At 46.0% G+C, this 18,502-nt stretch overlaps 1 protein-coding gene across 1 annotated transcript in view; it reads right to left on the bottom strand.

The window, feature by feature from the left end:
* Nucleotides 1–18,111, bottom strand: part of LOC115092485 (unconventional myosin-XVI-like) — a 507,378-nt gene extending 489,267 nt beyond the window's left edge. Inside the window, 1 exon segment of the mRNA XM_029603325.1 lies at nt 17,833–18,111. Within this exon segment, the coding sequence (XP_029459185.1) occupies nt 17,833–18,111 (279 nt within the window).
* Nucleotides 18,112–18,502: the final 391 nt, after the last annotated feature.

Here is an 18,502-nt window from a genome sequence, read left to right as displayed (position 1 = left end):
CTTAAAAAGTAGATTTTTAAAACCTCCGCGCACAAAAATACACACTATTTTATAACCTACACATGTAGGTTATAAAAATACTCTCCACATACTCAAGTCTGAAGCTGTGCACACATCACATTGCTACTGTTCTTTGTTAGGCTCAGGAGAACTTTGGGAGAGAAAAAAACCTCTTTATAGGGCTCAGTCTGATACTCTATATATATGGACCATTGTAAGAGGGCCCTTTGATTGGGGGTGAGTTTTTGGGAGGTAGGTTGAGGTTAGGGGAGTGGTGTTACATTCAGGGGTCGGGAGTAGGAGGGTGCTGCTTCTGAGGGTGGGGGCCTGATGTATGAATCAGAGAGAAATTTGTTATGAAAGGGGAGGTATAGGGCATCACTGCATAACTTTTATAGTCTATATTTTTACTTTATTTTACCTTTAGGCCACTTCTAGAGGCAGGGGAGATGGGTAGGGGATCTAATCAGATTCTTGAGGGAAGGTGGGGTTTTTTTTGCACCGTAGTGCCCCTTTAAATACCAGCACTGCAGCGTCAGGAAATAACAGCTTGCATTATACGAAGCAGGCCGCATTATTAGCATGGAATTTGGTCTGGATGCGCTGCTTTGCATGCGTTAGCAAACGTATGCATGCAGAGCAGCTCATTTCAATACGGGGTGGGGTTTTGTTGAAAATAGCAATGTGGTTACATCTTCGCGATAAATGTACATCGCAAGATAACCAGCATTTTTCACGTGCTAAACGCTTATTGCAGCTTAGTAAATATCCCCAATTTGTTTTCTATTATAATAAACACATAATAGCAGTTTGAGAATTTTATACTCTCCCATCTTACAGTGTAACCTGATTTCAACATTTCCCATAAGCGTTATTTGTTTTTGTTGGACTGGTATGAGAATATGTTTTTCTTCTCATTTCAGCTATGAAAACAGGAATTTAAAGTGGAGAGGCAGCTTCCCCCCCTGTTGTTACACAGTAGAGATGTGAATCGTGTGATCGATCGTCTTAACGATCAATTTCGGCTGGGAGGGGGAGGGAATCGGATCGTCGCAGTTTGGGTATTTAAAATATCGTGTAAATCATGTAAATCGAAAACCGGCACACTAAAACATCCCTAAAATCCACCCCGACCCTTTAAAATAAATCCCCCACCCTCCCGAATCCCCCCAAAATGCCTTAAATTACCTGGGGTCCAGTGAGGGGGGGGGGGGCGGGAAAACTGGCACACTAAAACAACCCTAAAACCTACCCCGACCCTTTAAAATAAATCCCCCACCCTCCCGAACCCCCCCAAAATGCCTTAAATTACCTGGGGTCCAGAGGAAGGGTCCCGGTGTGATCTTTCACTCTCGGACCTCCGTGCGTTGTAGAAATGGCGCCGGCGCTACTTTTGACCTGTCATATGACAGGGCAAAGGTAGCGCCGTATGGCAACATGATTCGACTGCAGGAGGTCGTTCCGGACCCCCGCTGGACTTTTGGCAAGTCTTGTGGGGGTCAGGAGGCCCCCCAAGCTGGCCAAAAGTCCCTGGGGGTCAAGCGGGGGTCCGGAACGACCTCCTGCAGTCGAATCGTTTTTCCGTACGGAAAAACGATTCGCGGTAGGAGATCGTTCCGGACCCCCGCTGGACTTTTGGCAAGTCTTGTGGGGGTCAGGAGGCCCCCCCAAGCTGGCCAAAAGTCCCTGGGGGTCCAGCGGGGGTCCGGGAGCGATCTCCTATGCTCCTGCCGTCGGGGGACAAAAAAAACCAAAATGGCGCCGCGCTACCTTTGCCCTGTTATATGACATGTCAAACGTAGCGCCGGCACCATTTCTACAACGCACGGAGGTCCGAGAGTGAAAGATCACACCGGGACCCTTCCTCTGGACCCCAGGTAATTTAAGGCATTTTGGGGGGGGGGTTCGGGAGGGTGGGGGATTTATTTTAAAGGGTCGGGGTGGGTTTTAGGGTTGTTTTAGTGTGCCGGTTTTTCCGCCCTCCCCCTTCCCCTCCCCCCTTTTCCCGATTTACGATTTTTTGAAGATAAATCGGGGGAATTGTTATTGTATCGCGGCTCTAACGATTTTTGACGATTTAAAATATATCGGACGATATTTTAAATCGTCAAAAAACGATTCACATCCCTATTACACAGTAGCTCCTGCATGCACAGCAATGTTTTGACCTCTTTTACAGGACTGCACAAAGCCCAGCAGCCAGAGATTTATTTTTTTCAGTAAATTAGTGCCACATTGCTAGACTCGATTCTCCTCTAAGAAACATCTGCTACTGAAGATTATATACCAATGACGTCCCTTTCACTGGCAGGAGCACTTTGTCCTGATTTAGAAGAGTTGCAAGTTCTCTAAACTAAAAAAAAAAAAAATATGAAAGCTTAATGGGGTGAATTTTCAAAAGCTTTGCAAGCATAAAATTGGAAGTTACATGAAGTTACATCATGTACGCGCGTAAGGGTGAATTTTAAAGGCCCGGCGTGTGCCAAAACCGGGAGATAAGCGCACGTCGGGACGGCGCGCGCTGTGTGGATTTTAAAAGCCGCCCGAGTACGTGCCTACTTGCCGCTTTGCGCACAATGAAAAGTTCCAAAAGAGGGGGCGGAGGCAGGGATTGGGCGTTCCTGGATTTCACATTGAAATCTGCGCATACTTACGCGCAGAGGCGCACGCCAGGGTCAGCTGCCGGGTAACCTTACTTCTGCTACGGATGACGTGCAAGTCATAAAATAAAAGACAAATAGACAGTAGGGATGTGAATCGTTTTCCATATCGTCTTAACGATAGAAATCGTGTGGCAGGGCAAGAAAATCGTCTTAGGCACGATTTTTTAGTTAAAAAATCGTTAAAAATCGTTTTTTCCGATTAGTGCGCACTAACTCGAGTTAGTGCGCACTAACTGGGAGTTAGTGCGCACTAACTGAAAATGATACAATTTGACACTTTTCAGGTCAGTTAAGGTCAGTTTAGGAATGAATATGTATTCCTATTGGCTGCCCTCTTATTTATTCATGTTACCAAGTTTCCTACTGACAGTATATGGGGGATGGGAAATGGAAACAGTTGGTAGCTTGACAAAACAAGTAATGTGATCAGTCAATGTGACTAGAACTTGTGCCCTAACCCTGATACCAGGGGTATTGTGATCTTCCTGCACACAGTGCCCTATCCCTATTAATACCAGGAGTGTTGTGATCTTCCTGCACACAGTGCCCTATCCCTAATACCAGGGGTGTTGTGATCTTCCTGCACACAGTGCCCTATTCCTGATACTGGGGGTGTTGTGATCTTCCTGCACACAGTGCCCTATTCCTGATACCGGGGGTGTTGTGATCTTCTTGCACACATCCCGGTATCAGGGATAGGGCACTGCATGCAGGAAGATCACAACACTCCTGGTATTAATAGGGATAGGGCACTGCATGCAGGAAGATCACAACACTCCTGGTATTAATAGGGATAGGGCACTGCATGCAGGAAGATCACAACACCCCTGATATCAGGGATAGGGCACTGTGTGCAGGAAGATCACAATACCCCGGAGGAGTGAGGGTCAGGCAGCTCCCCCCTGTCTGTGAAGCCAGCCTCTCACTAGTAATGCAGGGAGGGAGCTGTCTCAGACTTCACCATCCTCCCCCCCCCCCTCACCCACACACCATTCACTAGCTGGGACATGGGGGAAGTCAGGAGTGAGGGTCAGGCAGCTCCCCCCTGTCTGTGAAGCCAGCCTCTCACTAGTAATGCAGGGAGGGAGCTGTCTCAGACTTCACCATCATCCCCCCCCCCTCACCCACACACCATTCACTAGCTGGGACATGGGGGAAGTCAGGAGTGAGGGTCAGGCAGCTCCCCCCTGTCTGTGAAGCCAGCCTCTCACTAGTAATGCAGGGAGGGAGCTGTCTCAGACTTCACCATCCTCCCCCCCCCCCCTCACCCACACACCATTCACTAGCTGGGACATGGGGGAAGTCAGGAGTGAGGGTCAGGCAGCTCCCCCCTGTCTGTGAAGCCAGCCTCTCACTAGTAATGCAGGGAGGGAGCTGTCTCAGACTTCACCATCCTCCCCCCCCCCCCCCTCACCCACACACCATTCACTCGCTGGGACATGGGGGAAGTCAGGAGTGAGGGTCAGGCAGCTCCCCCCTGTCTGTGAAGCCAGCCTCTCACTAGTAATGCAGGGAGGGAGCTGTCTCAGACTTCACCATCCTCCCCCCCCCCCCCTCACCCACACACCATTCACTAGCTGGGACATGGGGGAAGTCAGGAGTGAGGGTCAGGCAGCTCCCCCCTGTCTGTGAAGCCAGCCTCTCACTAGTAATGCAGGGAGGGAGCTGTCTCAGACTTCACCATCCTCCCCCCCCCCCCCTCACCCACACACCATTCACTAGCTGGGACATGGGGGAAGTCAGGAGTGAGGGTCAGGCAGCTCCCCCCTGTCTGTGAAGCCAGCCTCTCACTAGTAATGCAGGGAGGGAGCTGTCTCAGACTTCACCATCCTCCCCCCCCCTCACCCACACACCATTCACTAGCTGGGACATGAGGGAAGTCAGGAGTGAGGGTCAGGCAGCTCCCCCCCTGTCTGTGAAGCCAGCCTCTCACTAGTAATGCAGGGAGGGAGCTGTCTCAGACTTCACCATCCTCCCCCCCCCCCCTCACCCACACACCATTCACTAGCTGGGACATGGGGGAAGTCAGGAGTGAGGGTCAGGCAGCTCCCCCCTGTCTGTGAAGCCAGCCTCTCACTAGTAATGCAGGGAGGGAGCTGTCTCAGACTTCACCATCCTCCCCCCCCCCCTCACCCACACACCATTCACTAGCTGGGACATGGGGGAAGTCAGGAGTGAGGGTCAGGCAGCTCCCCCCCTGTCTGTGAAGCCAGCCTCTCACTAGTAATGCAGGGAGGGAGCTGTCTCAGACTTCACCATCCTCCCCCCCCCCCCTCACCCACACACCATTCACTAGCTGGGACATGGGGGAAGTCAGGAGTGAGGGTCAGGCAGCTCCCCCCTGTCTGTGAAGCCAGCCTCTCACTAGTAATGCAGGGAGGGAGCTGTCTCAGACTGGTATCAGGGTTAGGGCACTGTGTGCAGGAAGATCACAACACTCCTGGTATTAATAGGGATAGGGCACTGTAAGAGATGACTGTAGTAGATTGAATAAAGATCTGATGTTTCTGCTCTCCTCACACCAAACAAAAACAACACACAAGCAGAGAAGCCCTTCTTACAAAGCTGAGCTAGTGAGTTAAGTAGGAGGAAAAGTAAACATACTGGTGCCAGTGTGGCTACTTAAAAAATACACTTACCAACAATCAATTACATATATTTGAACTGTGTACAGTTCCAGCCAGGACCACCTTTCTAAAATGCACAGTGATTGGCAAATTCAACATGCACTAGCATTTCAGGTGCCTGCTAACAAAAATAATAAACAAACAAGTTCTAGTCAGGTGAGTGCTGATCATTACATTACTTTTTTTGTCAAGCTTCCAACTGTTTCCATTTCACATCCCCCCAACCATATTGGTAACATCAATAGATAAGAGCACAGCCAGCCAATAGGAATACATACATACATATTCATTCCTAAGTGACCTTTACTGACCTGGGAAGTGTGAACACTGTTTCATTTTCTGTTGGTGTTCGTTAGTTTCCAGTTCCATTTCCCATCCCCCCAACCATCACCTCAGTGGTAACCTTGGTAACATCAATATATAAGAGGGCAGCCAGCCAATAGGAACACATATTCATTCCTAACTGACCTTCAGTGACCTGGAAAGTGTTTATTTGTATCATTTTCAGTTAGTGCGCACTAAATCGAGTTAGTGCGCACTAACGGGGAGTTAGTGCGCACTAACTCGAGTTAGTGCGCACTAACACGATTTAACGATTTTTAACGATAAATCGTTAGAATTTCTATTGTATCGTGTTCTATAACGATTTAAGACGATATAAACATTATCGGACGATAATTTTAATCGTTGAAAAACGATTCACATCCCTAATAGACAGATCGGCGGGGTTTTAAGAGTAGAAGCCAAGAGGGGAGGCTATTGAACTGTGGGGATCTGGAAGTCCTTTCCCTTACCTGGGCAAATTGGGAATGAACTGGAAAAACTGGCAATGGCGTTGGCGTGCGTGTTTTTTAAAATCCCCCCACTTATAGAGTGGAAGCGGGATTTGCGCACAGAGATTCACATCCATTTAAAATTGCGTGCGCATGAGCAAGCGGTCAGGCTATTTTATATGTGCGCATATGCACATTGAAAATAGACGCGTCCCTGGGCATGCACCAACGAACATGCACACGTGTGCACCCGCGTGCCTGTTTTAAAGTTACGGTCCCTAGTAGCATTTTTTTTTTTTAAAAGCCTGAGCATGAGAGCACCATAAGTGTCATAAAACCACTACAAATGCTTCAGACCGCTTCAGCCAGGATTCTGTACCCCCATCCTAAGGAACCTACACTGGCTCCCTATCAAGTTTAGAGTCTCATATGAAGTTCTCACATTCATTCACAAATCTATACACAAGCTCATTCCACTACAACTCAACATCCCATTACAACCATGAACGATGGACTATGGCACCTCTAGGTTAAAGCACTTTTAAGCTTTAACCCGTATCCTCTATTGTATCTCTTAATTATTACCACCTTTTACTTCCTTCCAGCTACATAAGCTTCCAAGTTCCTTATCCTTGTTGAATGTAACTTTGCCTTATTCATATCTTTTGTTTAATTTTCTTTAGTTACGCTACAGTTATACCCTTGTTAAATGTAAACCGATCCGATATGGTTATTACTATGAAGGTCGGTATAAAAAAGTGTTAAATAAATAAATAAATAAATAACCACATATTACATCCAGACCGACGAGAGCAGCTTATAGAGACACTCTCCTTGCCTCACCCATCAAAACCTCATTAAATAAACGATCTCTATCTACAGCAGGCCCTGCGCAATGGAACTCTCTACCTCCAGAACTCCGGAAGGAACCTTGCCCAATCACCTTTAAAAAGAGACTCAAAACTTGGCTATGCGAACAAGCTTTCAATACATAACAATAATCGCCCATCAATGTGCTCCTTTGTAACAGGACTCCCTATTTACTTAGCCAGATTTCAATTATAGAATATTATTACCTAATCGTAATCATTGTAATTTACTCCCCAGTTCATTGATCCAAGTTATCCTACCTGTTCGATGTAACCGCATTCTTATATGCCTGTTAATTGTTATAATGTAAACCGAAATGATATGTAACTTTGCTACATGAATTTTGGTATATAAAAATGTTAAATAAATAAATAAATATGTATGCGTTAAAGGGTAAAAAAAAGGGAGCAGTTTAGGGTCACACTGTGGGGCAGGGTTCAGAGGTCCACGCACACATTTCTATTCTGAAAACAATAAGACAGTAACTTTCAAATGGGAGGGCGGGCACGCAGCCAGATATTTATGCAGCAATTTGATATCCTGTGTGCACATGCGGTCACATGTTATAAAATAGCCCTGGTGCGTACGTGTGCAAGTGCGGGAATTTTATAATAGATGCATGTCCAGTTTGCCCAGTCTAAGGCTAGGTCCTCCAAACCCTCCTCCCTCCCCCCTGGTTCTTTATCCTGCACTCCTCCCAGTTAACACAGACCCCTCAAACACTGCACAGATGCCTGGAAGTAGATTTATTCAGACTTACACCTCACGTACAGCAGAAGTAACTTTGTGCTGAAATGCCCGGGCGTGCAGCTGCTTGCATGCATATCTCTTGGCCCAGACCCAGAATGCCTATGCCCTGCCCACATTCCACCCCTTCCCCCCCCCCCCCCCCCCACCCGAAGCAAGATAGTCACACATCGGTACTTGTGCGTGCATGTGGGTGGCTTATAAAAGTGGGTGGACGTGCACATGTGCTAAATGAGCACCCATCTCCCGGCTTTTAGAATTCTCCTTTCAATGTGCACGTATCACTGAACTTGCCATACATTTTGAGACGTGCTGACTGACTTGTGCAATTGAAATTACAGTTGTCTTTCATCTGCAGTTTTGGAAGGGAGGTTTGGGTGAGCTGTTGGGGGTTCGGGGTGAAGTGCCGGAGGGTCTAGATGAACAGGCAAAGGTCTGGATGAAATGCTGGAGGTATCGGAGACGTGATGATTCCGCGTGCAAGGATTTCAGAACTGGAGGGTGTTGTGCATACTTTTTTTTTAAAATACCTGCCTTTGCATTTAAGCCTTGATTATTACACACAGATTCTTAAAATTAGTACATGCGTAAAATACATGAGGTCAATATTCAAAGGCATTTAGTGGATAACACGTGAGCTATCCAGATAAATGCGAAGTTTTGAACATCCCCAGAATTTATCTGTCTACATTTTAGCCAAAAAAGGAAAAGGCATTTTGTGGACATTCCAGGGCCAGGACAGGTTAGCAGAATAACTTATCTGGTTTCCTCTGATATTTGGAATTAGCCAGATAAGTTATTTGGATATCCCTTGATGTGGCTGAGAAGAGTAGGGATGTGAATCGTGTCCTCGATCGTCTTAACGATCGATTTCGGCTGGGAGGGGGAGGGAATCGTATTGTTGCCGTTTGGGGGGTAAAATATCGTGAAAAATCGTTAAAAATCGTTAAAAATCGAAAAATCGAAAAACCGGCACATTAAAACCCCCTAAAACCCACCCCCGACCCTTTAAATTAAATCCCCCACCCTCCCGAACCCCATCCCTCGCCGGAACATCGTTAAAAATCGAAAAATCGAAAAATCGAAAAACCGGCACACTAAAACCCCCTAAAACCCACCCCCGACCCTTTAAATTAAATCCCCCACCCTCCCGAACCCCCCCCCAAATAACTTAAATAACCTGCGGGTCCAGCGGCGGTCCGGAACGGGCTCCTGCTCCTCAATCTTGTCGTCTTCAGCCGGCGCCATTTTCCAAAATGGCGCCGAAAAATGGCGGTGGCCATAGACGAAAAAGATTGGACGGCAGGAGGTCCTTCCGGACCCCCGCTGGACTTTTGGCAAGTCTCGTGGGGGTCAGGAGGCCCCCCACAAGCTGGCCAAAAGTTCCTGGAGGTCCAGCGGGGGTCAGGGAGCGATTTCCCGCCGCGAATCGTTTTCGTACGGAAAATGGCGCCGGCCATACGCGTATGACCGGCGCCATTTTCCGTACGGAAAATGGCGCCGGCAGGAGATCGACTGCAGGAGGTCGTTCAGCGAGGGTTCCGGCGCCTCGCTGAACGACCTCCTGCAGTCGATCTCCTGCCGGCGCCATTTTCCGTACGAAAACGATTCGCGGCGGGAAATCGCTCCCTGACCCCCGCTGGACCTCCAGGAACTTTTGGCCAGCTTGTGGGGGGCCTCCTGACCCCCACGAGACTTGCCAAAAGTCCAGCGGGGGTCCGGAAGGACCTCCTGCCGTCCAATCTTTTTCGTCTATGGCCGCCGCCATTTTTCGGCGCCATTTTGGAAAATGGCGCCGGCTGAAGACGACAAGATTCAGGAGCAGGAGCCCGTTCCGGACCGCTGCCGTTCCGGACCGCCGCTGGACCCGCAGGTTATTTAAGTTATTTGGGGGGGGGTTCGGGAGGGTGGGGGATTTAATTTAAAGGGTCGGGGGTGGGTTTTAGGGGGTTTTAGTGTGCCGGCTCACGATTCTAACGATTTATAACGATAAATCGTTAGAATCTGTATTGTATTGTGTTCCATAACGGTTTAAGACGATATTAAAATTATCGGACGATAATTTTAATCGTCCTAAAACGATTCACATCCCTAGAGAAGAGTTCTAAAGTTATCCAGCCTTAGAGATGTGATTCGGCTGAAGCTTTCAGTTCGGCCTTCGTTATTGACCCGAACCGCGGGAAAACAAAATTTCCCACGGTCTGGGCCTATTTTTTTTTTTTTCGGCCACCCCGAATTTCTGGTTAGTGCGCGCTAATCCCGAAAAACGAACTTTCCCGAAATTTCGGGAAAATTTGCTTTGTTTTTCGGGGTTGCCGAAACAGGACAAATTAGACAATTTCATTGAAATTTAATTCATCCCAGATGAAGGCACATCTCCAGCCTCATATAGCTGGATAACTTTACCCTTAAGTGGCTATATTCAAAAGAATATAGATGGTTTAATAGCATGACCTGTAAGAAAGAAAAAAAAGTGTTTCACAGGCCTAGAGGCTGGAATACATGCCCCTCACAGGGAAAGTAACGTTCAAACAGGTGCACAGGTGCACATATACGTATGCATAGAATAGTGGTGCAGCAATTTTGTAACATGCACAGACAAATATGCACTCGTAAAATTGCCTAGGTACACGTATATGTGCGCCTAATTTTAAGCTTGTGCTCACCCAGCATCATAAATCGGGTTGGAGCTACGTGAGGGAATTTTATAACAGGTTCGCGACCATGCCATGACCAGTTCATCCACCAGTTTGCCCAGTTTAGAGCTAGGTCCATCAAACACCCTGGATATTTAGCTTCCACTTCTCCCAGATCCCGTAAATCCTTTACAGATGCCTGGAAGTAGTTTTATTAAGACTTACACCTCCTCCGTAGCAGAAGTAAAGTTACGTGGCACCAGACCTAGGCACGCGGTTACTCGTGTGCACATCTCTTGGCCCCATCCCGGAATGACCGGAAAAATGCTTGGATAGGACCGCAAATCACACAAATCAATGACAAATTACAGGTGTGTTGCTGGGATTAAAGGGTCTGCAAATTTAAAAATGAGGAGTGTAAATATGTTTATTAAAGTAAATACACAATTCAGATTATTAACAGTACATCACTAAATAGGTCTAGAAATCAGCTCTGTCCCCCGACCCAGCACCGTGTTTTTTCTAAACGCTGCAGTGGGAGAAACAAATGGGAATGTCTCCAACTAGAGCCAATAGTAGAGTTATCAAAATTGCTTTTTTTGGGCACTCACTGAGTACTTCACATTAACTGAAAGATGAATTATTCCCGGCGAGGCATTCTTCTACATAAGACTATGCCATTTAAGGAAACCTCTCTCAATTGGCAATTCTTCTCATCAAAACGCTTCCTTTACCTCTCGTGCCGATTTCATCGTTAAACCAGCCCTTCTCTGCTATCACATTACCTTTTTTTACACACCACTGAAAATGAAATTTTTATCATTTTTCTTAGTTTTAAATTTGCAGACTCTTTAATCCCCTGCAATACTACCTGAATCTTTTCCCATCCAGGAATGCCCGTGGCCCCACCCACAATATCTCTACATCCCGCCCCCTTTTTTTTTTTGTCAGATGTGAATTAGCCATGCACTGGGACGAGCGGCGGTCCGGAATCCCCGCTGAACGACCTCCTGCAGTCGATCTCCTGCCGGCGCCATTTTCTGTACGGAAAACGATTCGCGGCAGGAGATCGTTTTCCGAACCCCCGCTGGACCCCCAGGGACTTTTGGCCAGCTTGGGGGGGCCTCCTGACCCCACAAGACTTGCCAAAAGTCCAGCGGGGGTCCGGAACGACCTCCTGCAGTCGAATCGTGTTGGTCTATGGCCGCCGCCATTTTGCGGCTGCGATTTTGCAAAATGGCGCCGGCTGAAGACAACACAATTCAATTGCAGGAGCCCGTTCCGGACCGCCGCTGGACCCCCAGGTAATTTAAGGCATTTGGGGGGGTTCGGGAGGGTGGGGGATTTAATTTAAAGGGTCGGGGGTGGGTTTTAGAGGGTTTTAGTGTGCCGGTTTTCCTGCCATTGGTTTAGGGCAAGTAAGTAAGTTCCTGCCCTCCCCCTTCCCCCGATTTACGATTTTTTAACGATAAATCGGGGGAATTGGTATTGTATCGTGGCCCTAACGATTTTTGACGATTTAAAATATATCGGACAATATTTTAAATCGTCAAAAAACGATTCACATCCCTAATAATTATTGGCCTCTATAAGGCTGATGCAATAATCTGAGTGTTATAAAATTGTGTGCTGGTTTCCAGCGCATATTTTTAAGGCTCATGTTAATTTTTTTTTTTTTTAAACTCCTGATGCTAATGCATCGGGAGGTAAAAAGTGCACCGAAAGTTTAAAATGCGCATTTGTCACAGGTCGAACGCACATTTTAAGTCAGAAAGGGAGGAAGGAGCTGTCCAAGACCATCACAGCTGCCACATAGCTGGATAAATTCCATTCTATCTGGCAGCAATAAGCAGCCTGCTAGATAGCTGGATAAGTCAGTACTCAGCTGTCTTACTGGCGTGGGTCACCGCTACTTAGCTGGATAAGTTCAGATTTATGCGGGTAAGTGGTGGTAGTCACTTACCCAGCGCACTCCAGCTCTGACCTGTGGTTAAATTTCCAGCGCTAAAAAAAGTGCATCTGGGGTATTGCTTAATGCCCTCTTTTGCATGGGATTTCTATGCAAGAGGCCTAAGCACTAGTCTATTACCGATTAAGTGCGCATTTTCTGCACGCAAAACTCCTTGCTGCATTGGGAGTAGGTTTTGCGTGCAGAAAATGTGCACTGAAGTGCAGACAAAACTAAATGCACCTTTCTACATCAACCTTTACATGTACTATTTTATAAAATTGGTAGAAAAAGTATACATATTCCTGTATTACACATATTATAAAGTAAGAAATATGCAATATTTTATAAACTTGTGCACCTCCCGCCACACAGTTTATAAAATAGTAGCATAAATCTTTCTGGGCCCACTTACAAGCACAAATGTTCTTTTGCAGACAGTTTTGAAAGATGGGCTCTTTGTGCATGGCACATTCTGCAGTCATAGAATTAAAGCCTGGAAGCATCACAGCATTTTGTTTAAAGATGACTTTAAAATCGGCCATGTGAATGGAAGGGAATAATGAACTCTGTATTGTAGGGAGAAGCTGCCTTGCACTTAGTACTGTTTGATAGGCAAACAGAAACCAGATAAGGAGAAAACAAAGCACTTGTAATCAATAAAGTAAAAGCAATAACAGAAGATAATAACGAACAGAAGATAATAATGAACTTTCTATATAGAAAGTAAATATTTTTACTTTATATTTTCATAAATTCTTATCTTTTTAACATAACCTATATTCTACATGCTATACTTTTCTCAAAAGAATATAGCATATATTTAGAGCTCCTATTTTAAGTTGTTTACTTATTGTAAATTTAGTGATTTATTTTCCAGCTAAATATGGGTTCTATGAAAGATTTTTTTAAAATGGTATTTATTGGTATTTTCACAGCACAGGTACTATTGAAACATACAAACATAGAACATGATGGCAGATATGTCCTCCAGGATACACATATCTGTTCCCATATGCTTTATGATTGTAAGCTAGTGGCTTATTAAATTGTTCTTTTCCATGCCTGGCTTGAGTAAAATAAGCCAACCATATTTGTTATAGAGGAATGCAAATGCCAAATGTTCTTTGAAAGACAGTGGGAAGGGTAATTAACTGCTAAATGGTTTCTCCCTGGCAAGACTTGCTTTGATGTTCCTGTCTTCTGAGCCGAAGGGCCCTTTTGGCTGGAAGCCAGTGCTGTATTATTTTCTAGACAACACTGACACCAAATGGATTTTTTTTTTTTTTTTTTGGAAAAGGGAGATACTAAAATGTATTAACTTTTCTTGTTCAGCCTATGAAATACAGATTTGGATGGGTGATACCTCCCTCCCAGGGGACTAAATAGTAATGAGCCTTCTTATAGAAGGGAGGGAAAGGGAAAGATAGAGGGATGTATCCATGAGGTGAAGCTTTAATTGCAGTTTCCAGCTTGCTGGCTGCTATCAGAAAAGAAGGGATGGTCTCAAGGAGGCTGGAGTTTTCTTATTGTCATTATGTGAAAAGAAGTGCTTATCTAGCAGTACTTAAATATACACATATAGGTTGCTACAATAAGATGTGTGGTAAAACAGGCAAACAACCACCTCTCTGGGTACCCAATGCAATATTAAAATGAGCTGCTGCGTTAAAATGGGCACACTAGGAATAAATTGTGGGTACCTAGCACTCAAAGCATTGGCACCCAGGAGATATGGTTATGCAGCCACAACTATATCAGGCACTCAGTAGGAGTGTCCATTTTTTCCTGCCTCAGTTGATTTACACACACAATACATATACACGCACAATATCAAAGGGCAAAATCAGCCTGGAGCATGTATATTTTGCATGCATATTGTGCATCCAGAAAATATTTTTTGTAATCAATTTGTTACATTATTTTTTTTAATTCTTAATCAACACAAGCGGTAGATTTACTGTTGTCTGTGGTTCCTCCTCTATGAAGGAACCACAGAGAACAGTATTCTTGATTTCTCAAGAGCCCTTGACTCGCAGTAAGACATAACACCAGCTCCAGGGCTGGAGTTATTTGCTGTGTTAAAAAATGTGCAATGGGTGCCTGGGGATTTACTGTATCAGGGGATAACTAATAGCCTCATCTACATGTTATTTACATGTGTGAGTGCTATCACCTACTTCGTTGTTTGACAACACATTTTGGAGGCACTAATCCCCTTATTGCATCGGGTGTTAGCCTAATGCGTCCAAAAGGCACATCCAACTACTTCTTAACCTGTGCTCTAGACTGGGTGCACTTTATTGCCTCGGCCCCATAGTTGTTTGTTATTTTGTAGCAAGGGAAAGGAAAATGAATTCTAAATATTTCCTGATTTTTGTTTTATGAATTGATGAACAGTGCATGCTATTAGTATTAGTCTAATTTAGTCACAGGGAATTTCAGAAGCTTTGCTTTGAGTTTGTGCAAAGTAGAGAGGGATTTTTCTTTTAATTTGTTGAGGATTGTTTGGTCCATACAGATCCCAGATCTCCTAGGCATAAGTAGAGGTTTCATCAATCATCTGAATTGTAGAGAAGTTCATCTAAAAAACTAATCATGTGAGAATAAACTGAGAACTTGTGCTAATATTTTGTCCAGAATTTAGATGAGAATTTTAAACACAGAAACATAGAAATGATGGCAGAAAAGCCACAAATGGTCCAAACAGTCTGCCCATCAAGCTTATAGTAGTATCTGCCATGCCGTGCAGGTTACCCCCGCGCTTATCAGATTCCTAGACCATAAAAGTCAGGGCTCTTATTGGTTGCATTATTGGTTAAGTGTAGTAACAGCCACATCAGCAAGTTACTTCCATGCTTATTTGTTCCCTGGATCATAAAAGTCAGGGCCCTCCCTTGGTTGCTGTCTGAATCCAATTCCCTTTTTCCCCTTGTCATTGAAGCAGAGAGCAATGATGGAGTTGCATCAATAGTATCAAGGCTTATTTTGAAATGTTTTTTATCTGAACTTAGATATTGGGCAGGGTAGCAATTTTCTGTTAACTTACAAAAAGCTAATTTAATTTTTCAATGCAAATACGTTTTTCTTTTACTATAATGCCCTGTGCTTCTGTTCCCTATAGAGTAAAAGAATCCAAAATGTAATTTATATTGTTTATAGGTTTTGCTCCAGCCTCTCCTCCCCACTCCTGGGAGAACCTTTAGTTGTGTAGGGATTAAACACATGCTCATTCTAAATCACAACTGAGAGCTGGAGTTATTTATGTGGCATCTCCCAAAGGTGGGGTTTACAGATTGAAAACCACTAACCAGATTAGTAGCTGCCCTCTGGACTGACTAGTTTATATACTTTGAAGATGCAGTCTCCAGAATTATGCACAAATAAGGTCTCACTAGAGATTTATAGAGAGACATTATCCTTTCTTTTCCTGCTGGCTATTCTCCCTATTGTTGCACAGGAGGTGTACCCTTGGGCCGAGGTGGGGTTGACACTACCCATAGGGGAGGCCATACAGGTCCCCACCGACGGCAGGTGGAGCTGGCTGACTGACGGAGGCCGGCTGGAGCTTCGCCAATACCAGCCCTCGTTCCCCGCGGGTTGAGCCTTTCGGTGCCGAGGCCGGCTGGAGTTAGGTGGGCCTCCGTCCAAGGTCTTTGATGAGATAATGAGGTCAGCCAGGAGACAGCAGAAGCAGAACTGGAGAGTCTGTATGGGACGTGGCGGAGTCTCAGAGACCCAGGTGCCAATAGGAATAAGAGTCAGACAGGGGATACCCGAGCAAAGCAGTCCAAAGCGTGAAAGGCCAAGTCCAGGCCTAAGACTGTAGAGGCGTCATGGAACAAGCTGAAGTCAGGGCAGGCAGCAATCAAGGAGCAATGGCAAGGCAAGCCAGAAGTCGAGTCCATGAAATGAACAGTAGCGTGGTCAGGCAAAGCAGAGGTCTGGACTAGGAGAAGATCAGTAGCGTGGTCAGGTGAAGCAGAGGTCTGGACTAGAAGGAGATCAGTAGCGTGGTCAGGCAAAGCAGTGGTCGGGTCCAGGAGAAGATCAGTCCGTAAGAGTAGCTGAGTAACATGAAGCACAGGAACAGGAGAAGGCAGGAACAGGAACACGGAAGAAACAGGAACTGGGAAAATGAGGAAATCACCAAGGAGGCAACGAAGTACACATCCAGCGTGGAGACCTGTTGCATTAAATATCAGAGCTCAGTGGCGTCATCATCCAAGGCCACGGGTTTGATTTCCCACCACTATCCCTTTATAAAGAACAAAGATGCGCGGCATGGGACAGCAGCGTCTCTCCATGGATCCAGAGAGGCCCGTTGCAGAGAACAGGAGTCAGCCATGGAGACATGAGTGCCGTGGACAGTGGCCCACAGCCACGAGGGAAGTGGATTCACTGTAGCAGGCAGAAGAGGGTAAGAAAGCCTGGCCGCGGGCCTGCCACAACTGACACACGCAACAGTACCCCCCCCTTACGCCTCCCTCTTGGTGGTCTTGGTTTGCCCGGATGAGCACAATGAAACTGTAGGAGAAGGATTTTATCCAGTATGTTACGAGCTGGCTCCCACGAATTCTCTTCTGGGCCGTACCCCTCCCAGGAAAGGAGGTATTCCCACTTGCGACCCATTCGGCAAACATCGAGGACTTCGTGGACCTTGTATGTGGTGTTGGACTCAGCAACCAGCCTGGAAGGTTCGGGAATCTTACATGAAGGCCAGGAGATGATGACAGGCTTCAAAAGTGACACATGGAAAGTGTTGTGAATTCCCAAAGTTGGCAGCAGCAGAAGCTGGTAAGTAACAGGTCCAATGCGACAGATGACTGGAAAAGGTCCGATGTATCTTGGTGTGAACCTTTGGGAATGTATCTTAAGACAAATGTATCATGTACTTAGCCAGACTTTTTAACCAGGAATAAACTCAGGAGCAGAGCGTCGATGAATATCCGTGGACTTCTTAGCTCGGATAGCGGCTTGGCGCAGACGAAGGTTCGACTGATTCCAGAGAGCCTTGAGAGCATATGCAGTAGCTTGTGCAGCTGGGGAAGGTACCGACAGTGTATGGGTAGTGGTAACCCGGGCTGCTTATCATAGACAATGGAGAATGGCAACATACCTGTGGCAGCGGCAATATGGGAGCCCAAGGAAGAAGTTCTGACCAGTTGACTTGCCAATCATTTATATAGGTGCAAAGAAAGGCCTTCAAAGAATGATTCATATGTTCAGCTTCACCGTTGGTTTGTGGATGGTAAGCTGTGGTGAGACTGATGTTAATGCCAAACTTACGACAAAGGGTGCACCAATAGCGGGAGATGAACTGGGGACCTCTGTCTGAGACAATGTCCTTGGGTAAGCCATGCAGATGAAATATATGAAGAAAGAACATGCGTGCCAATTCTGGAGCAGAATGTAAGCCTGGCAATGGAACAACATGGGCCAGTTTTGAAAACCTGTCGATGGTGACCCATATAACTGTGTGACCTTTAGATGGAGGCAAGTCCACAATGAAATCCATGGAAAGATGTGTCCACGGTTCTTCTGGAGCAGGAAGTGATTGGAGCAGACCCCAAGGTCAACTGACCAGGGGTTTATGTTAAGCATAGGTATTGCAGGAATCAACATACGCTCTAGTGTCAGAGACCATAGTGGGCCACCAGAAGAATCGCTGGAGTAGAACAAGAGTTCGCGCTCATCCTGGGTAGCCAGCAAACTTGGAATCATGTGCCCGGAGAACTCTTTCACGGAGGTGACGGGGCACAACAGTTTTCCCAGCTGGGACTGGATGAGTCGCAGGCAAGCAGATACAGGCTGTGTTGATGAAGTAACTGGGTTATTCGGGGACATCTTCGGGTTCAAAGGAAGATAGGGCATCTGCCCGGAGATTCTTTTCAGCTGGGTGATAATGGAGTTCAAAATTGAACCTGGAGAAAAACAAGGCCCATCAGGCTTGACGGGTGTTGACATGCTGAGCATGTCTCAAGTGTTCAAGGTTTTTATGATCGGTGAGAATCGTAAATTTGTGCTGGGCGCTTTCTAACCAAGGGCGCCATTCCTCCAAAGCCAGTTTAATAGCAAGTAATTCTAAGTCTCCAATACTGTAATTCTGTTCTGCAGGGGAGAACTTTCGAGAGAAGAAGGAACACGGAAAAAAACAAAAACTGCCCCAGCCCCAATAGCAGAGGCGTCCACTTCAAACCAGGATAAGAACATAAGAACATAATGCCATACTGGGTCA

Source organism: Rhinatrema bivittatum, chromosome 5 (assembly GCF_901001135.1).
Source record: "Rhinatrema bivittatum chromosome 5, aRhiBiv1.1, whole genome shotgun sequence".
Taxonomy (NCBI): Eukaryota; Metazoa; Chordata; class Amphibia; order Gymnophiona; family Rhinatrematidae; genus Rhinatrema; species Rhinatrema bivittatum.
Note: the sequence above shows the minus strand (reverse complement) of the source record. Positions and strands in the feature narration are given on the sequence as shown.